The sequence below is a fragment of the Protopterus annectens genome, chromosome 2.part0, assembly GCF_019279795.1.
Source record: "Protopterus annectens isolate FY-2018-M chromosome 2.part0, PAN1.0, whole genome shotgun sequence".
Classification (NCBI taxonomy): domain Eukaryota; kingdom Metazoa; phylum Chordata; order Ceratodontiformes; family Protopteridae; genus Protopterus; species Protopterus annectens.
In genome coordinates, this window is record NC_056728.1 from 1,342,095,488 (window position 1) to 1,342,118,155 (window position 22,668).

General features: G+C 38.7%; 1 protein-coding gene across 1 annotated transcript in view; it reads left to right on the forward strand.

Annotated features, from left to right (window-relative positions):
* Positions 1–22,668, forward strand: part of UBA5 (ubiquitin like modifier activating enzyme 5) — a 443,420-nt gene that overhangs the window by 260,831 nt on the left and 159,921 nt on the right. Inside the window, exons 7-8 of the mRNA XM_044061527.1 lie at positions 6,889–6,993; positions 8,704–8,831. Coding sequence (XP_043917462.1) covers positions 6,889–6,993; positions 8,704–8,831 — 233 coding nt within the window. The remainder of the gene's footprint in view (positions 1–6,888; positions 6,994–8,703; positions 8,832–22,668) is intronic.

Genomic DNA, 22,668 nt, shown 5'->3' on the forward strand with positions numbered 1-22,668 from the left:
TCTGCTCTCATGGACATGAGGGCTATTCAGAAAGTACCACAGCAAGAGCAGGCGCAGGGATTTTACTCAAGACTTTTCTTGGTACCCAGAAAGGACAAAGCCTGGAGACCAGTACTGGACCTGTCTATTCTAAATACTTTCCTGGACATTACAAAATTCAAAATGTTGACACTGCAGCAACTTCTATCCATGTTGGGCAAGAAGGCTTGGCTAGTTACTTTAGACCTCAAAGAGGCATACCTGCATGTCCCAATCAGACAATCTTGCAGAAGATACCTCGGAGTCATAGCTGGCTCAGTGCATTACCAATTCTCTGCACTGCCCTTTGGCTTATTTACTGCGCCCAGGGTCTTCACAAAATGCCTGGCACCAGTAATTGCATTTTGCAGACAAAAAGGAATTCAAATATATCCCTACTTGGACGACTGCCTTATTCACGCAGAGAGCAAGGACATTCTACTAAAGCATCTGGCGTTTGTAAAAAGATTACTAATTTGCCTAGGGTACACAGTAAACGAAAAGAAATCAAAACTAGTTTCCTCTCGAGAGATAATATTCCTGGGTGCAAGCTTAAATACAACTGCCCAGATGGCTTATCTCATGCCAGACAAGCAAAGGCAACTTGACTCATTACTTTCAAATGATGGCAACAAAGACCTAGCTACCTGCAAGAAAAAATCTGCAGGCGTTGGGCTTCATGGCATCCTGCATCCTGCTAATTCCATTTGCAAGACTGCATATGAGAAAGCTACAGTGGTATCTAAAAAGTGTTTGGACTCAACATTGCCACAGCCTGGAAACAATAGTACCTCTTATTCCCTGCCTGCAACAGGAGTTTCGATGGTGGGCACTGGCCTGTCACCACAACAAGGGACAGCCTTTCACTTTACCCACAGCCAGGCAGACACAACAGATGCATCGGATTATGCCTGGGGGCACACATGGCAGGAAAATGTATTCAGGGCACGTGGCCCGCAGACCAAATGCATCCTCATATCAATCAAAAAGAGATGCTAGCTGTACAGAATGCCCTGACAGCCTTCAAGGATCTACTACATCCAGGACTATTGCTAAAGATGGACAATTCTACGGTTATGTGGTACATAAACAAGCAAGGGGGTACATATTCCTACCCCCTCTGCAGGCAAGCCATGACTTTGTGGAACACAGCACTGATCTATCAAGTACATCTGGAGGTACAATTCCTGCCAGGAAAGAAAAATACTCTGGCAGACGAACTAAGCAGAAACCTCATGGACCGTAATGAGTGGAAACTAGATCCACAAGTCTTCAGCATGATAACAAGGAAATGGGGATGCCCAGACATAGTTCTTGTTGCCTCCCATCACAACTGCCAACTACAGAGATTTTGCACAAGGACTTGTCACTCACAAGCATGTAAAGTGGATGCTCTATCATTCAGCTGGAAAACCCTAACAGTTTATGCCTTCCCACCACTGCCTCTCCTCCCCAAGGTACTCCTAAAAGTCAGACGAGAAGCCAAAAATGATTCTGATTGCCCTGGACAGGCCACGCCAGCACTGGTACCCGATCCTAAAGAGCTTGTCTCAAGGCCCAGCCTGGACTTTACCTCAAATTCCTCATCTTCTGACTCAACAAAACAATCAGATCCTACACAGCCAACTCAGAACCCTTAAATCTGGCTGCATGGCAAATAATATAGCCACTCAGAACACACCTCTCTCTAAAGCGGTTATGGATGTCATTTTGGAAGCCAGGAGGTCCAGCACCAGGAAATCTTATGCAGAAAAATGGAAGAGATTCTGTGCTTAGAACCAGGCACAAGGACTTGAACCACTTGTCTTAAATATTCCTCAGATTTTACAATACCTAACTGAGATGCTGGACAAAGGCCTATCCTTCTCATCAGTTAAGATCCATGCCTCTGCTATTTCAGCTCATTACAATACGGAACCTCCTATTTTCTCTCATCCACTGCTAAGACAGTACCTCAGAGGGGCAAAAACATAAGACCCCCAAGTTGAGCACCAATACCTACATGGGACCTCAACTTTGTCTTGGAAAAGCTCACACTGCCTCCTTTTGAGCCAGCCAGTACAGCTGAGATAAAATTCTTATCATGGAAAACTGCTCTGCTCCTAGCAATAACTTCAGCAAGAAGAGTCTGAGTTACAGGCATTAATGGCAGTGGAACCTTTTATAATTTTTCATCCGGACAGTGTTTCTCTAAGGACAAACCCAACACTTATGCCAAAGGTAGTATCCAGTGTGGCTCTTAACCAAACCATTCATTTGCCAACATTTTATCCAAATCCCCAGAATAAAGTGGAGAGACTTCTGCACTCTTTGGACATACACAGGCAGCTACGATTCTACTTGGACAAAACAAAAGCTTTCAGAAAAACTGAGCAACTGTTTGTAGCATATGCTGCAAGATCACAAGGAAAGGCTATTTCAAAGCAGACTATTTCAAAATGGATAGGACAATGCATTCGTTTCTGCTATGCACAGCATGGCAAATCAGTGCCTAAGAATATTAGGCCACATTCTTCCAGGGCAGCAGCCACTTCAGCAGCCTTTCTCAGATGAGTACCAACCAAGGAAATTTTGGAGGCTGCACCTTGGAGTTCAGTGCACACTTTTGCCAAGCATTATCACTTGCCTCTTTACTCTAAATCCAGAGCAGGCTTTGCCACGGCAGTTCTGCAGGGCCTCTTAGCCACTCCTAATCCTATTTAGACCCAGCCGCCTATCCTCAGCTTTGGGATTCAACCCAAGTGTAATGACTGCAAAAGTGAAACACGATGAACATAGTACAGCTGTGTACCTACCATAAATGTAGATGTTCGAGTGTATTCACTGTTGCAGTCCAAGTTACCCACCCTCCATCCCCCTTTCTTTGCTGGGACTTATCTAGACTTCTCTATCCTATACAACCTATGTGGTGTATTTGCTTGTAGATGAAGGTATTGTTTATTTTAGTGTATGGTTTTATAAGCAATATGTATTGCCTACCTTCTTGGGGGCACCTGACATATAGGGCAAGAAAAACTGAAGAAAATGGCGTTGGCTGCATCTTGTATACCCCTGGCGCAGTGACGTCAGGGAAGAGGCGACAGCAACCGACGCCGGACCAGGACTTTGGAATTCAGGCCGACTGCGGGTAGCCTGCCAGCAGGATAAGTGTAATGACTGCAACAGTGAATACACTCGAACATCTACATTTATGGTAGTTACACAACTGTACTTTTCCTTTCCAGATTTGAAATTGGGCAAACCTGTTGCAAATGTGACTTTAGCCAGATGGCTAACTGAATTTAAAAAAAAAAAAAAAAATCTACAACAAATTTGGTCTTAGCTTACCATACCTGTCAAAGCCCATTCAACTAGATCCATGGCAACTTCTTCAGTCTTTCTATCCAGAGCGTCCATGGTTGACATATGGGCAGCAGCAACTTTGGCCAATCTTCATACTTTATTACTCATTACAAATTAGATCTGGCCTCGAGGGGTAGAGCATCATTTTGTTCAACAGTGCTCAGGAATATCCTTCATTAGAATACTTCCACAATTCTAGATAGCTGGGGAATCTGTCCCAACATTTGAGGATCGAATGAAGAAGTAATGTGCTCACCACAACGTTCCATCTGTGTTGTCCATTTTCATTCTTCAACTTCCTGCCCACCATCTCCCCCATCCCTTATGTCTACAAACTTCTAAATGAATGAGATGTTATAAGGACACCACTCTCATTTTGACTGAGCTCCTGATATAGTTTTATCTACAGGACCCTTACATGTTATGTATCCTTTTATTTATGCACATTAATGCATACTACTACTGGTAAAATCAGCAAACAAGACCTGAGGTATGTTGGGGGTTGGTGCATTATGGGTAAGGGAGAAGCTCGAGAGCTTGTTGATTACCAGAAGCTTCAGTAATGGCAAAGTCAGATCCAAGGATAGTATCTGAACCCATAGGTTGAGGAAGAATGAAAATGGACAACAAAGATGGAACATTATGGTGAGTACATAATTTCTTTATAATGTGGCAATACTGTCACAGTGGGGATTGTGCAAACATTGTAGTATTGAAGTAGCTAAGAAGCATTGGAAACATGAGCTGCAAAGCATTAGAGAATGATGTTTATATCACATGGAATCACCCATTGCCATCAGTTCAAAAAGGTAGAGGCGAGAAAATAGATGTAGTAGTCCATGAAGAGAAGACAAAAGTAGCAATGATCACTGAAATCCCTTCACCCAGTGATTAGTGTCTTGTAAACAGAGAGAGAAAATCATAAAATACCAGAATTTGCAGGCAGAAATGAGGGCAGTGTAGAAGGATACTCTGTTCTAGTAGTAGTAGGAGCAATGGGTCTTATAAACAGAATTTACAGTCTTATTTTAGATATGCTACTGATCCATGTAAATTGTGGGCACATTGCAGGTGCTGCTAAGAGCGCTTTTAGCTAACATAAAGATGGAAACAACACTAATTTCACAAGCTTTCGTCATACTTTGACTTAGGAATGGGGTTCATTCCCTGTCATGGTATTAGAAACCCAAAAGACTTGGAGAAATTAAACTGTGAGAAACCATATATTGTTACCACAAATTCCATTTCATTTTAATTTGATCCTTCACTTTTCTAAAACTCTCTCCTCCGATTATTTTTATCTTCTTGATAATATTGAGTATTTCAGTTTGTTTATATTTTGATTTACTTTTCCTAGTATTTTTTTTTTAATAGCCAATAGCATTAAACTTAAGGCTTGCTTATGTCTAGTCAATCTATTTCCTATATCCCAGCTCAAAAGATGTTGCCTTGGTTACAGTAATTTGCTCCCCCAATGTTCTCACAAAATACTCTGCATGGAATTTCTAAATTCTGCCAACTTGTTACATTACCAAAAACATGTTCCAATTAACCAGTTCTCTTTCCCATCACATCTCCAGCATTTGGTGTCTACCAGAACAGAAATTCTATGAAGTCTGCTTAGGGCAAACCTTTCCATGCAAAAATCTGGACTTTGCAAACATGGGAGTCGTACAAATATCACTACACTGTTTCCTTGTATGTTGCCTTTCCATTCCGATTCTTATAGTTATAATGCATAGTTGTATATGCTCTAATTATAACAGTAGCGTCTGTTCTAAACTCAACTAAAATTCAACCAGAGCTCATCTTAAACTTAGCAGTCCCCTATCCCTTTCTCTCTACCTGTACTCTGTCCATCCCTTGAAGGGAAGGCAGTCTCTAAACTGCAGGCGTAACTTCTGCTTGGCCTCCTCCCACTTTTATTACCTTTCCCTCCCTTGCTATTTGTTCCTAATACCTTGGTTCCTTTGCTATTTTTCTCCAGTAAATTTCAGCCATGTTTTCTCTATTTTCTTTGCCCTACCTTCAGTCATCCCTATTGGTAGACACCCTTTTTCCATCCTAGTGTTGGCTTTATTCTTAGAATACTATCTACTACTTTACAAATGTAATATTCTGCACGATTGTTGTTATCCTGCTTGGACTTAATTCCACAATCCCACTCTATCCTTATTTCTTGCACGTGTGAACACACACACGGTTTTTATCTTTCTTTAATACTTTGATGTGTAAAGATCTGTTTATGTTGTGTATAGGAGCCTTAGCTGCATAGCTCTGAAGAATCTCTTCAAATCAGGTAACCCTAAACCACCTTGTTCTGTAGGGAGAAACAGCTTCTCACTTATCTCTTCCCCATTTTCTCTTCCAAATAAATTTCTTTAACTCTTTGTTAATTATGGTCCACCACTTCTCCTCGATTTGATTAAAAAAAAACTGACCTGTGTATAAATCTAAACAGACTATAGTCAAGAGCTTCCAATCTATAGTTTTTGCGTTATCTTTTGTTTAGTCTTTTCCCACACAACTTTAGCTGCTTTAATAGAATTGTTTTAAATCCATACTTCTGAGTACTCCATCTTATCATGTTACCATAAAAATTGGTATTGCTGAACCAGTTCATCTGTTGATGCATAGTTTACTGCTTTAGCTTTTGTTATATGTTCATATATTTATACCATGAAAAGACTTAAAACCATCTGAAAATGTTCTACAGCACCAAAATATCTCTTTTCTGGATTTGTGTAAAATTATATAGTTTGCAATTGAGGCTTACTTTTTCTTATTGCTGTATCAGTTATTTCCTTGAATTTGAGTCCATTATTTTCTTTACCAACCGCTCTGAATTTAAAGCAAATATAAGGAAAAATTACACCCCTACCTGTCTTTAAACACAGCCTGTTAGAGAGGAACCCTCCCCCCTTAATTCTTGGCTCATACAGCTTCCTAATTAATGCCATCCTTCTATCAGGGAATGCATGTTACTACTACCCTACACACAAATTCCCAACTACATTTTTCAAGTGCTTGTCTGCATCAAGACACACCAACAAAAGCAGTATTGTCTTACACCCTGCTTCTATCTGAATCATCACTGTTTTATTAATGTTGTCAAATGTTTTTCCTCGCCACAAATCTACACGGATCCATATCTGTCAAGTTTGGCAACACCATTGCCATTCTCTTAGCTAGTATAGACCACTTATACTTGGGGAAGGGTGTTGAGTTGCTTTCTGGCAGTGTTCCTTACATACATGAGAGAAGACCAGCATGGACAGCTCATCCAACTTCCCTCTAAAACTCTGCAAACTAAACATTCGTGGGGAATGCAGAGCTCATTGTCAATGACTGACTCTTACACATTAGTGCCAACTAAATTAAAATGAGTTTAGTTTCATTCCACAAAAATTATATGCTAAACATAATTGGTTCTGTACATTAATTATTCACCATTAATTGACAAGATGCAAATCTATGCTCTGTGTCTCACAGGCTATTTCTTAATTTAACTTTTGGATTTTTTTATAGGCTTGTAATGAACTTGGCCAAGTTTGGATGGAATCTGGTGTCAGTGAAAATGCAGTCTCTGGGCATATTCAATTCATTATACCAGGAGAAACTGCCTGCTTTGCGGTATGAAATGTTTATTTTAATGTGATACCTTTTAATTCTGTCTTTCCCTATGTCTGTTTAAACCTATTGCATGGAGAAGAGTTTCATATTTACTTTTTTTTTTTTTTTTTTTATTCTTCACATAGCCACCCAGGAAGACACACATTTGCTAGATTTTTGTTAATTTTTCTGATTTTGATTATGTTTTTGCCATGGGTTGATGTACTGTTACATCAGACATGAGGTCATTAAGTAGCAACATTTCAGCACATAGCTCTAGTAAAATTATAAAGCTGCAGCCTTAATTACAGGTCTTTTTAATGTGTTCAAATTTCTAATTACATGCCAGTTTTCTGGGTTCTCATTTTTGAACTATTTGTTCTGGCTTCTACATTCTCCAAATGAATGTTCATTCATAAAGACTGCTGCTTTTAGAACTTTCGCAATAGGTGTTGTTTAGATTAATAGAGTTATTGTAGCAGTATGATAGTACATAAACAGCCCAAAAAGGTGTATAAAGCAGTGTAAAAACCAATAAAATGATAAGTGCACCAAAGCTGCTCAAACTCTTCCTTTAATGAAAAATAACATTGAGCGCTTTCGTCTCTCTAATGTTCTGATGAAGTCTCCTATAAGAGAGATGAAAACGCTCAGTGTTGTTTTTCATTAAAGGAAGAGTCTTCACACAACTTTGGTGCATTTTTTATCATTTCATTAGTATCGTAGTACATGTTTGGGCTAAGTTGACTGTAGTATTTTTTTGTAACTGCTATTACATTTTGCAGGACAAAATTGTTTCATATTGTCTTTTCTTTTTCTGGAAGGTAGTTTATCCTGAAATCTGCAAATTCATATATAAAAAATTTTAAATCCCAAATTGCTTTTTGTTATTAGGAATGTTCATAAAGCAACAAGATTTTAAATTTCATTGGCTGAAGCACTGCGGTGGTGGTGCTGCGGTAGCGTTGTCGGCTCACAGACGTTGCACGTTCGATTCTCAGAGCGTCTTCTGTGTGTTGACATGCATGAATGGGTGTTCCTTCGTTGAAGGTTGTGCGTTAGGCCTGGCAAGCCAGCACGTAAAAATCTACTGCCAATCATTAGCGGACCGGAGTTCCGCTGTGGCGACCCCTAACCGGGAAAAGCCGAAAGACAGTTATTGGCTGAAGCATTTCACCTAGCTATGCTTTACATAATCCATTTTCAGCTTTGATTGATTTGCTTTAATAAGATCCTATGTAAGTGACATTATGAATATTATTTCTAATCTGATTAAGTACTCAGTCATTGGCATTGAATCTTGTTAGATTCTAGGTTGTTAAAAAATCTAGTATGATGATTGCATTACTGAAATATAATTTCCTTCTTGCTACATATATTGCATTTTTTTCTGCTAGTGCTTCTGTCATGGAAGAATGGAGCTGCCATGTTTCTTTCAGTGTTTGGCATGCCCACTTATCAGATGAGCCATTGAAAGTAGCTCACAGCTCAAGTTTATATGTTTGCCACAGTCAACTGCATTTGTTATCGTTCACCCATGTTGGTAATGTTGAGGTAGTCAGCCTGTATATATGCTTCCAACAACATTCGCTGCTTATACATTTAGCTAGTTTTCAGCTTGATATTCTGTTTGTTAAATTGTACAGGAAGGAGCTGCTTTTTAATTCTGCTGTTGTAGGATAATTCCTACCCAGTTCATATAAATCTGATTTATATAACTCTGTCTTGCAGTGTGCTCCTCCACTTGTAGTTGCTGCTAACATTGATGAAAAGACATTAAAGAGAGACGGAGTTTGTGCAGCTAGTTTGCCCACAACTATGGGAGTCGTTGCAGGAATTCTTGTGCAGAATGTTCTGAAGTGAGTATCTGTGAATATACCATGGTATTAGCAGAAATTATATTTATAGCAAATAACCACAGCTGCAGGATACATTTTCACTTCTGTCATGTAGGCCAAACTGACATGGCTTCCTTTATTCAAAAGCATGTGTTTTACTATATGTATTCATTTCTGTAAGGTAATAATTATTCAATATGAATAGTCAAGCTTGAAGTTATATAGGAGCACTCTTTTTAATTTTACTTAATTTTCATTTAGTTTTTCTGATTGTACTTTACTAAAAAAAAGTTTTTGAACACCTGAACTCACATGATATGCAGTTGCATATATTCTTCAGAATATATCTGAAAATCATTGAGGTTATGTGTTTATACCCCCACCAAGTATCCTGGCAGTGTCCATGGCTGTCAGATGTTTACTGTCCACTGACAAGAGTAGTGTGCAATTATTTTTGCCTAGGATTGCCAGTCCATCTTTCCATCTCTTGATACTGAAGTTTTGTTTTGCTTAACCTGCAACAGGAGCAACTGGTTGCCACCTCCACTCAGGATGACCCTACATTTTGGAAAACATTTCTGTTAAGTGTGTGGTTACCTTCAATTATACGCTAACTTTTCATGTTATGTAACATAATTAGTGATCATTCTTTTACTTTTGGCCTATGGAGCAGTAATCTTTGACCCACCCACCTACTTAAGACTCCTTTGGAGAAGCTGGTCCAGACGGAACAAGGACAGTTTCCTGAATGTTCTCTTTCTACCAAGATTGAAGCTATTTTTCACGCTTCTTCCATTGATCTTATCTACCAGCATGTAGCTACTGCAGTCACATATTTTGTTTTTTTGCTTGCCCCCTGCTTCTGGTTGATAGATGAAGGCACTGATGTAAAGGTTACCAGAAATATTATAATATTTTATGTTTTAGTTTCAAATCCCTTTGTATTATTTTCATAAGGATCTTAGTGATATTCAATACTATTGGTCTCTAGTTTAATTGACTTCTGTCTTCCTTCTTCCATATGAATAGTATTCCACTACATAATTCTTCATACATAAAACCTTCATTTAAACATTCATTCAAAATCTTTAAACTTTTTTTTTTTTTTTTTTTTTTTTGTAATCCTTAATTTTGTTATACATTTCATACCCTATAACATCTGGGCCTGGAGCCAAATCTGTATATATTTGTCCTAATACTTTATCTAGCTCATTTAAATAAATCCTCTTTATCATCTATTTATTCTCCTTTGTTAACTTTTTTTTACTTTCCATGTTTTGTTCATATCTTTTTTTTTTTTCCTTTAAACATTTCTCATACATATTGTACTACACTGTTCATAATCTTTTCCTGAGTTCTTTCCAATTTTCTTTTATATTTTTTCGTATTATTTCTCTCATTATACTGCCATCCTCCTTTACTAATCTGAGTAACTTGATACTTTTTCTCTTTTTCTTTTTCTCTTTTTCCTTGTAAAAAGTATCTTACAACTCTTGTATTTTTCTTGCTTTCTTTCATATTACTTTCTATCATTATGTACTAAATCTTCCATTGCATCGTTATGTTTTGATATTTTTCTTTCTCTATTTTTCTCACATTCTACTGCCACTGGCCACAGTAAAAAAAAAAAAAAAAAAAGTTTTATATTTTTCCTTAAATATCATCCCACTATTCACACCATTTGTTTTATAAAATGTCTTCATAGTAATATGATCTTTCCATAATAATATTACTAATCCCTTTCCTTCATTCCATGCTTTATCGTTTATCCTTTTTATTCATATGCCTATTGTTATATATTCCTTGTTTTCCTTTATCTCTATCTATATTGCATGATGATCAGGAAAATCCTGTTTCAACTACCTCCCCTTTTTCTATAACTAAATCTTCTGATACTGTGAAGTAATCTGTTTCACTTCTACAGATAGCCCTTTTGTAAGTCCATGAATTTTTGTTCCAGAGGTTTAATTTACCACATCTTATAATTTCTAAAATGTTTCTTACATTATTCCTTTCTTTTTATGCTTGCCTTTTAAATCATAATTAAAATTTGCTATTGTAATGATCATATTTATCACTACATTGTCTAAAATCTGATGGCATAAGCTTTCCCTTTCTTTATAGTTAGTATAAGCATATGTTATAATTCTATATACAGTATTTGTTCCTTCCATTTTAAATCTACAGTGGTTAATCTTCACATTTTTGCTAAAGTTGCATTGGATGTATTTACTGTATTTCTACAGACTATGGTTATTCCAGAACATCTCTGCTTTCCCAAATTCTATATTCTTTCTTCCCTATAGTTTCTCTGTAATCTTCATTTGTTAAAAATATTGTGTCTTCTAATATATTACATCTGCTTCAAATGTATTACACCACTCCAAAATTCCTATACCTTTTTACTATATTCTTAATATTATTCACATTTACAGAAAGCACTCTCAAATTTTCATTTTCCCTTTTCCTTAGATTCATGGTTTCATAAGTATATAGCCAATTACTAGGCTAGCTTTCTTAATACACCATTCTAAGACTAAACATTTTCCTACCCAAAGGAGAGAATCAAACACTTTACCTTGGCCGTTATACCAAGCCCCAATCTTTATCTGTATGTTTTTTTCATCCATTTCCTTTGTTTTTCTCTTGTACTTGTCCTTTTAAATTTTATTTTCCTGTCTTTTACCCTTTTACCAGTAGAATTATTTTTTCCATTTTACTACTTCCCAGTTTATCTTCCTCCTCACTTATTTCAAAACTTTCTTCTATGTCCGCTTTATTATTTTTCTCATCTATTTGTTTTATTTCTACTACTTCTAAAATGTCTTCTTATTCATTTTCTTTTTTTCTTTTTTCTTACTCTTATTTTCATTTGTGTAAACCACCCATAAATGTCCAATTTTGTTACATTTCATTTCACATATTGTTTTGAATCATGTCCTACTTCCCCACAAGTATAACCTTTTGTTTTGTCACAGTTATTTCTCAAATGTTCTTCTTTTTCACAAACAAGCATGTTTTGGGTTGTCCCCAGTATTTTATAACACCCTTATTCCCCTTCACATTTATCATGCTTGGTATATGTATAATTGTTTCTGTTTTGATTTTTAACACAATATTACAATGCCAGCCACCAGCCCTTTTTCACAAACTTTTGCAATGTCCAGTACTTCTTTACATAAAGCTTTCATATACCCTTTCAAGGTATCTGTTTCTACATCTGTTTGAAATTGTACATAAATCTTCTTTTTTATTTCCCTGTTAAATGCTTTTATCGCATAAATTCCATGAGTTAGTCTTTCTTTCATATTCTGCAAGAAAATCTTCCATTGAAAAAACAGTCTCAAATGTAATGTCAAAAAATGCCTCTGTTAAGAAGAATAAATGCTCTTACCTCATGTGCTTTTACACCCAAAGGCACTATTAAATTGTCCAACACATTTCATACCTTGTCATTTCTTCATCTTCTTTACTTTGAATAATTACCACATACTTTTGTTTTTCATTTTCTTCTGCCTTCCTTTCTGCTACTCCACTTTTGCCTTCATTTACCTTCTCTGCATATCTTTTCTTTTGCATCTCACCACTGTTCTTCAGGATTGTCTCTACATCCTCCTTTTGTATTTCTTCATAATGCCCCCCCCCACCCCTACCCCCCAGGAAAAATCTCCTTCATTTCCTTGCTTACTCTGCACCACCATTTATTTAAGTAAATCATACAGCAACCCTCCTGACTGGAGGGTTGTAGTTTATACATCCATCATTTGCTGACTTATCAAACCTGTTTCTTTTAAAATATTTCTTCAGAATCATGCACACATTCTCTGGTCTTGGTATTTGCTTTCTCCTTCATTTCTTTCACCACTCCATCTCCTTCTCTCTTTATCTGCTTTCCTGTTTCTCCTGGCTGCCTCTGTGCCTGGAATGGAAACTGGAAGTGCTCCTCCAAAATGGATCCCACTCACAACAGTAATAAGTAGGAGAAGTTCCCCACTGCTATGGCCACATTTATCCTAGTCAGTATAGCTAACATCTCGGGTCTCCCCTGAAGTGGACATTGGCCTACTAGGATTAACTTGGTCAATAGAGTATAAATAAATAAATATTTATTTGTTATAGCAGACAGCTTAAGATTTACTGTGTTTCACAGCAGTAATATAAGAGACCTATGATTTAATACCTTTCCTGGGGAAAACTGCTTGTTAAAAAAAAAAAAAGTTTTCAATGTTAACTCTCTTCTTTTTCCTTTTCCCCCTGTGCCTGCTGACCATCAGGCCTTTCTGGCCCTGGCTGGACTTGAGCCCATTTGTTTTTCTGTGGTAGGGATTCCCCAGTACTATGGAGTCAAGAGCCAGCTTGAAGGGACTGTCATTCTGGCTGGCATGTCTATTGCTTGTGTCCTCTTTGGCATCCCAGTTGTTAGAACATTTGACTGTCTTAATCTCACCTGCTGGACAGGGGAATGAGCTTACCCGCATCACCTCAGAAGCCCACATCACTGTTCCTCTGAAACCACATGCTCCGGTGTTCTTGTTAATGGGGGCTACAACCAGCCAGTGTCTTAGTGAGCAGAATGACCTCCCCCAGGATGCATACAAAGTGCCAGTTTTCCTGCAAGTGGATTGTGGCAGTATGCATCGTTGTTCTTCATCCCCACACTAGATGGACATGTTCGCCCTCCCGTGCCTGCTTTGCCAGATACCCAAGCCTTGACTCAAACCCAATTTGCCTGAGCTGTAGTAATGGACTGATTCCTCTTTGCAGTCAGAGGTGGCTCATTACAGCACTTGATCAGTATTTATAATATGCTGCAAGCATAGCTTCCTAACAGTGATATTTTAAAAATATTTTTTTTCTTTTTTTTTACGTTTAACTTGTAGTGAAAACATAGTTTATATAGCTGCGCTTCAGTTAACCCATCAGTTACCTAGTGGTTTACTGCTTGGGTACCCAACAAAGCAGGCATGGGAGGATGAACATGGCCATCTAGTGTGAGGGTAATGTCCTTTCCAGTGGTTTACTACAGGGAGTGGTAAAGTACAGCGTGTATGAGAGACAACTGCTTAACAGTACAGGCCACTGTGTGACTGAAAACAATGTTTTAAGCAAGCTTTACCTTACCTTAAACACACATTTTTGCATAGGACGTTGTCCATTTGCTATTCACATTGCTGTATGCTGCACTGTTTAAGTAATGCATTCAGCTGATTCTATTCACCTAGTAAGTCAGTAAGCTTACAGTTGATAAATTGTGGTGAGCCGTTAGAGATCCATTTGGGTGCAGAGTGTACCAGAATTTAACTTACACTGGAGAGAGTATGTTGCTGAATAACACGGGATCAAAAATAGGCAGGAGGAGGCTGGAATTTACTGGAGAAAGCTGACAAAAAGAACCAAGGTATTGGGAGCAAATAATTAGAGGGAATGGTAATAGAATGGGAAGAGGTCAATAATTAATTTGGACTGCAGGCTAGAGACACCTTGCCTATTAAGGATTGACGTCATAGTATATGCAAAGAGAAAGCAATATGGGGATCCTAAGTGAAAGACCAGCACTTAGAGTTTTTAGTAGAATCTAGAACAAAAGCTGCTATTAAAAATGGATAATTAGTAAGGCATGCAAAATACTGCATGGTAAACTTTATGAATCAATCGGAGTGGAGTAGAAAGGATTGGAAAAGGAGACTGGATAAGTAATTCACCAAGAAACAATGGGAAGATATATGTATGGGCTACAAATATGCAACAAAGTCTGGAAGATTGAGGAGCATTACTTAGTGTTTGCATAGATGTTTTTATACCCCAAGCATACTCCAAAGAATTTTTCCTCCGGTATATTGCAAATGTTAGAGTTGGGATGGGAAAGAGAGGTAATTGGGAACATATTTTTGAGAGTATAATGAGTTGGCAGCCTTTAAAAATTCCTTACAGACTACGCTGCCAGAAATACTGGGTGAGCAAATTGGTATAACTAAGGAAATGATGATTTTTTTTTTTTTTTGTGAGCTGTGATAAAAAAAAAATCATAATTGTCTGAACATAGTAAGGCCGCACTGAGTTTACTTCTGGCGACTACCAAAAAAGCAATTACTAGAAAATGGAAATCAAAGTCTAAATCAACCATAGTCTAAATAGTAAATATAGTAACAGAAATAAAAGAAGTGGAAGTGGGATATTTAGAAAAGAGTAAGAATTGTATAGGAAAAATCAGAATTTTGGGAACAGTACATAACATGATGATGTTTTAGCAGAGGAATGCGGTCAAGGGAAGGCAGGAACTGAATGAGTTATGCATTATTTGACAATGACTGTATAGAATATTATATGTGATGTATAATGTTTGCAACTGAAAATATATCAATATGGTTTATTTTCATTTACATAAATGTACAATTGCCTATGTCATAAGTGATAATAAATAAAAATGTTTCTTGTTTGACAATGACTGTATAGAATATTATATGTGATGTATAATGTTTGCAACTGAAAATATATCAATATGGTTTATTTTCATTTACATAAATGTACAATTGCCTATGTCATAAGTGATAATAAATAAAAATGTTTCTTGTTTAAATAATAACACACAATCAAACATCAGGGAACCCTCCTTGATCAGTGCTTGGTTTCTTCCTTTTCACCAGTCATAATTTGGCATTTTTTTCTGAAAAAGGTTGTGTTCAAATCATGCTTACTTTGTGCCAGTGCACGTCATGACATCACATGCCAATTACATGAGTGAACTAGCCCCTGAGCCCTCCAATATTTTTCTGCTGCTTGCATATTTTGGATCTGGGTTTTGATGTATATCAATTAAAAGTTTGGGTCTATTACCTATCTGTACATCTTGTAAGTTTTTTCATTGCCATCAGATTACAAGCCAAGACCCATTTTTGTTTTGGGGAAGACCACAACATGAGGCACTGCTCTGAATGTCAGCACTTAACCCTTCAGCAGACAGCATTGAATGTAAAAGTTTCTGCATTACTTTGTCACCAAGGAGGCTGGTAGCATTTGAAAGCTATGTGACCAGAGCTGAAGCTTTGAGGGTAGTCCATTTGCAGAAATGGCCTCCCTGGTCCCATAGTTGCTTATATATCAATTTCTACACAATGAGCAAATGTCTGGGAGTTTGAATCACTAGTGTGGAACTGCAGCCTTAAGTAATTGGTTCTGATGCCAGTATCTGGTCTGGTGCTTGCTCCTGTCACTCAGCAGCCTAAGTGGGTGTCCATTTGCACTCTTGGTGCACCTTGTCAGACATTCGGTGGGCAGTGGCCATACATTTGCCTTCACAAGACCATTCACAAGCACATGCTTGGAAATTGGGAGTGTGGTTTTCTCTCTCTCTCTCTCTCTGCTTCTCTTCCTGCCTTCCTTTCTGTCTCTTTCAGGCTTTCATGTAAAGTCTGAAAATCCATAGGCCATTGTCTCAGAGATAGATATGGGTAATAAGATGTTCATTAGATCATTGCTACAGTAGTCTTGGTTGTGTGGGGTTATATTCTACCTAAGATATAACAGTTGGCCAGCTTCCAAAGCTTAAGGGTACCTTTTCTTTTTTTTCAATACTCATTTTTATTGTTTTGCCAAACCATTATACATTTCACACACTATTTACATTATGTACAATATTGCTTCCAATGTTTTAGTTCCATTTTGAATTTCCCTATAATACATTAAGAATAAATATCATTTTAACCAAGTACAGGAAATTAAAATCACAAAAAATTAAACGTAAAAGCATCTACAATAGACAATTATACACCAACTCAAGCCAATAATTTGTATTATTTCTACATTTTCTATCTAATCCAAGAATGTGTTGGTACACATACAGAATGTCCTGACGGAAAGTGGATAGGAACCGCTACGCCAAAATAATATTAAAGATTTGTTCCCAAATTTTTGTGCTGTTTATACTTTTCTTATTATTTCTAATTAACAATTTGTGCGCTAATATATGCTTAATCGCTAACAGTCTGAAATTTTGCCACGACACCTGTGCTGGGTTCAACCAATTTGTGGCTATATATAATTTCATTAGTAAACTAATATTCATAATTACAATCTTTTTGTTTTGTCCAAATTCTCCGTGGAATATGTAAAATCAGAAATTCCCAGGAGAGTGTTGAGTTTTGGTAACCCATTTTTGTAGTTGTAACTTTAAAGAATTCCATAATTTATAAATGCACTTGCAACTCCAGAACATGTGTAACAGGTCTGCTGTCTGATCTACACACTGTGGACATTTAGGTGACTTTTTTGAATCAAATTTATGAAGTGTAAGATGGGTATAATATGCATTGTTAAATATCATCAATTGAGTAAAGACCAGTTTTTGAAGTGATACGGATTTTAATGTTAAGTTAAACGCCTCTACTATTTTACTGTCGTCTAGGGATGGCAATTTCTCTCTCCAGTATTTGGATAACAGAATATGATACCTTTTCTATGCACCCAGACCATTGACAGCTAGAGATAAGCTAGAGAAAATCATTCTGAATGCCAAGCTTTCAGAGCTTTCCTGCTGTCAAAGAGCACTCTTCTTGCAGGCTTTTGAGGATCGATGGTCTGCTAGAGTTATCCCATTTCCAAGCTAATACCTTCCACATTTAGTTTTATGCCTGGAACAGTACTTTATTTAGACAATAGTGTCTTTTTGCTAGGATTTAATGTGCTTTTTAGACTTTCACATCACCATTTCTGTCAGCTGAAGCACTGTGGTTCTTTTCTTATTTTTAATGTAAACTTTTGTTTTATCTACTTTTATTCTAATTTGTATTGATATTAATCCTGTAAATGTTTTTATGGGCCGAGTTAAGAATGCACATTGTGCTTGTTACAGTGTATTTCTGGTAAAAATGCTATGTTTGTGTTACTTGCCATTTACCGACTGCTGCTTTAATCACTACACAGCATTCAGGCTTCATTTTTGGCTTTAAGGGTTAATTGGTTCTTCCTTCTTTCAGTCACAAAAAGAAGAAAACTTCCAGACAGCCTTTGCCTCTTCTGCAGGATGCTAGTTTGCCTCAGCATCAAATGAATGATCCTGCAGTAGCTGTTTTAGTTTCCTGAGACACCTCATCTTCCTTGGGTCCCTCTGATGAAGCCCTGTCATCTATTTTGCAGTGGGGTTATATGTCCTCTGCAGGTGTTGGCGTGTTCTTGCAGGTCATGGTAGAACTACTGAAGTTTATCATTCTTACTGATGCAGTAGTTTGTAAACAGTATGGATGGATCATGCCCAGGATTCAAGAGGCCAGCTTCACAAATCTCTGGCTCTCACAAACACCTTCACTTTGACTGCTGGTCGGACAACCAGTAGAGAGAAATCAGCAGATGGAGTGAAGAAATCTGTAGTACTTTCTTGCCACCTCAAAAAGAAATGGTTCTGAGACTTCACAGGAGCAGCAATCGGCCCTCAAGCTTCTTTCTGACAAGCAAGTCTCTACAAGGGAAACCTTCCATATAGGAATTATAGCCCATTTAAGAAAATATTGGTTTATTTTATACTGTGACTAAAAGTGGTATTTCTCCTTTAAAAAGCATGGTATTTATTCTTAATATTGGATGTTTCTTCTCAGGGACCACTATTTTTAGTAAGGGCTTACTTTTTGCATATAGGGGATATTTTTGTGGTAAATGGGAACTTGGTTATGCAAACTGTGTACCTATTGGTGTGTTTTTAGGGATCAGAAAGTGTTTTTACATAGCCAGAATTGCTGCTCATGTGTTTAGTGCTTGTATTCACTTCATGACCACTTATCTGTTATTTCTTTCTGTCAGAGTGCATTGGGGAGTAGTGTTGAGTTTCTGACAGGATTTTCAGTGTTTTGCTGTGGCTTTCACACTTTAACGTTTCAGTGTGTCTGTGTGTTCTGCTTGTTAACACTTTTATGACAACTTACCTTCCAGTCAATGTCTTCGAGCACTGTTCACTGATTTTTAGTCCTCTTTCTCAGCTACAGTATGGATACTTAACTCCGGTCCTGCTGGTTCTTCTCCCACTGAACCTAAAAAGAAAAAAAGAAAATAAAGAGCCTCTGGTGCCAGTGTCGGCTGAGACAGAGCCTCAGCCATTGGTGAGTGAACCTGTAGTAGTCGCCTATTGTTCCTCAGACCCCAAACTTGTTTCTCTAGTGTAGTGCTCTGCGCCACTGTGGATTGGGGTTCATATGTTCTTTTCGGCTATGCCAGTGTCCATTTCAGGCATGGGAGAGCCATCTTCTTTGGATCTGAGAGTTATTCCTGCAGATGCTTCTCTGGGTAGCCAGGGAGGGAGAGCTCTTGACAGCACTAAAGTGCCATCTCTTGGTCATTCTTCTTCCAGGGTCTTACCTGTAAAGAAAAAAAAACAAAAGGTTAGATTAGACTTCATTCATCTCAAAACATGGTGTCTGTTAGAAAGGATGATTGTCTTTCCTTAGCCAGGAAACTATTACAGGTTGTTAATCCTGGTGCTCAGAAATCCTTACCTGAGAGAGAGAGTGCAAAATTACTGAGGAAAATGTGTCAAATGGTTCTGACAGAGAGCGAGAGAGAGAGGGCTACTTCTCTTTAAGGTTCACAAGCCCACAGCTCTGATGCTGAGAAAACTTGCTCCTGACCACATCCTTTGGAGGAATTTTCTTTCTCATTATTTTCCAGATGAATGTTTTTTTTTTGGGTGGGGGGGCAAGTGGATGTTCCACCCTAATTGAGGATATATCATATGTTACAAGTGGCTATACTTTATTCTACTCACATCTCTCCTATTTTGCCAGCCTTGGGGCATATTATAAATGTCTATAATAGCCCTAACACTCAACATTCAGTCCCCAAAAAATGCACAGTATAATGTACCGGAAACTGTAATTTCTTGTTTTCTTATGCTGGATCCGATCCAGCTACTATGTCGACCTCCTTGCCAACTGGTAATACTGTTAGAAAATACCAGTCTGTCATGTGCTGTGAACAAAGAGGGAAAGGTATTGGACAGATTTGATAAGAGAATTTTCTCTTCTGCCCCTTTAGCTTACAGAATTTTTAACTGTCAGGATTATATGTGGAGGCTTATTCTCTTTTGTTTTGATAGTTTGGGGAAATACTCTACCACACTTTCTTCAGAACATAGCTCCTTTGTGAATCCTATGATTTCTAATATTTCACAAGTTTCAAAACCTGCTTTGAAGAGTGTGTGTGATTGTGCAGATACTGAATCTGTATCTACTGTTCATCTGCACATCTCTGTTCAGCTGCAATAGCCCTGACTGTGTTCTGTGACTTCACTTTGATAGGTATGGAGAGAGTTTTCAGCATTTGATCTGGTTTGGAGCACCATTAGCAGGGTGCAGTAGATGCTCGATATGGTCACATTAGGCCATGTTTGGATCCTCTCCTAGGACAACTTCTAAGAGACCAAACTGTCTGAGCAAACCTCTTTGTACAGGCCCAGACTCTACTGTTAAAAACAGCCATATATGCTACCATTAATTTAGATAAGATTAGGAAATTCTACACCCATCCTATTTGGGTTTGAAAGGAAATATGTACTTTTTGCCCCATTCTAGACCTCAGCAGCTTCTTTCATCACATCCAGAATATTCATTTTTGAATGATGACTCTCCATAGTCTCATACATTTAAAACTGCAGGGAGCTTGGATGATCATCTTGGACATGCCAGATGTTCCTTGATATGTCAGCATTGGGGTCTACACAGATTCATTCTATGTGCATTAAAAATGGGTATCACATCTTTTCAGTCTTCATTGTATTATGTGTTTATCAGGGTATTGCTATGGTAGTCAAAGACTTGCAGGAGAAGGATCTCCATTTTTTCACTTGTCTGGATGATTGTATCATAGTAGCTCCATTGACTGACTCTGTGGTAGCATACCCTTAGTGGGTGCTTTACAGTTGCTGTCTTTTGAGGTGCCCATAAATTGGGAGAAGTCTCTGCTGGTTCCTAGTTAAGAAAGTTGTTTTTGTTAGAGCTGAGCTGGACACGCATCTGTGCTGGTTGTCCTGCCTTTGATGAAGAGCACAGGAAGCTTTGGTTGCCTGAGTAGAGAACACTGAGCAGGATCCAGTTCTGGATGCTACTACTACTTTTGGGCTTGTGGAACTGCCATGATCTTCATATTGTTGTTTAGATATTCTCCTGGTTTCAGACTCTTATTGCTGTGCCCTGTGTTGGTGGACAGCCCCCATCACCCTCTTAGTGTTTATAGCCACACCATCTTCAGGTCCTGGTGAAAGATTCTTTTCTGCCTTCACAAGGTGCAAGAACCATGGGGCCCCATAGAGACAGGGGTCCACATCAGCCAGATGGAATTTTAAAAAGCCTGCTTGGATATGATATAAAAGTCTTGCAAACAAAACTGGTTCCAGGGCCAGTCTTAATTTGATCAGACAACCAGTCCCTCATGTTATTTCTAAACAGACAAGGGGATATGCAGTCATATCCTCTGCAGAGAGGCACTACTCATTTAGCACTGAGCAGTAGAAGCTTCACACACTGAGGTTCATATCCCAGGGAAAGTGAATGAACTGATTGACTTGTTTGTGCCTCTTACAGCTGCTGATTCAAAGACTAGACAGCAAAGAGAAGTGGGTCATTCTGAAGAGTAGGTCATTGCGACTTGGGCAAATGCAATCCTCTCTCGCTCAATACAACAGGGCAAGGCGGATGTAGTTGTGGATGCCTTTTGCACCGGGTGGTAATGAAGATTACTGCATGTCTTCCTGCCAGTTCAGTAAAGAAAGCCAAAACTGATTTTCTACACTCCTTGGTGCCTGAAAAGTGTTTGTTTTCTGGATCTTAAGTCTCTGGTGACATAGGAGGCCATGCCAGTCTGTCACAGATGCCCCCTGTAGGTTGACATCTGGGTCCATGATGCAGTCTCGCTGCTAACTTAATTCTTTTGATTCCTGTCAGACCCTCTGGAGGGTATTTCTGAAGTGATTGAAACTACCTTAGGACTAAGCCTTATTTCCTGCTAAACGTGGTTTCTGAACTCCATTCCTGTGGTGCAGTTGTGTGACTGTGACTCCAGTGATGTTTGATATTGGCGTGGAATGGAATGAGCAGATGTCCTTCAAGAATGCAACTGCAGTCATAACATATGGGTTGTCCTGCCTCAGGCAGCCCTCGGTCGGCCGGATTCCAAAGTCTGACGTCGGCTGATGTCGCATTTCTCTCCAACGTCAGAGCGGCTGGAGTATATAAGCATCAGCCGACGCCATCTTCTTCAGTCTTTATTGCCGCGCGGTGCCCGAAGCAGAAGCAGTTCGCAAGTGCCGGTCGGTCAGCTCCTGTATTCTTCGAAACCGAAGTCATCAAAAAAGCTAAGTACCCCGTTGGGGACCTTTTCTTGCCTCAGCCGATGTCAGAAATTACTGAAAAAGTAAATAATTGTTTGTCTTGTGGTAAACAAATACCTCATAAGGATTTCCACTCTTACTGCCTCCCTTGCCTTGGCCCAGACCACAACGTCTCGGCCTGTGCCGCCTGTGCTCGCTTCAATAAGCGCACTCTCAGGCGCCGGGCGGAGTTCGCTGAAGACTTTTTCGGCGAAAAATTTGATTATACAATGCCGTCGGAACAACCGACAACGCAGACTCCCAAGAAATTAAAAGACCGGGACCGACATCCTCGGCCCATGTCTTCCACCGACACCACGCCAAAACTAACCGCGAGTGCCCCAGTTCCCTCTGAGGCAGTTATTCCACCGCTCCGAACCGAAGACACCGCATTACCTATACCTCCGATACCGGAGGCCACTCCGACGCCAGTTATTGATTTTCCTCCGGATACTGAAACCGAGGAAATGCCCGAGACCATTGCTGTTGATAAGGTCACTCCTGCACGTGGAG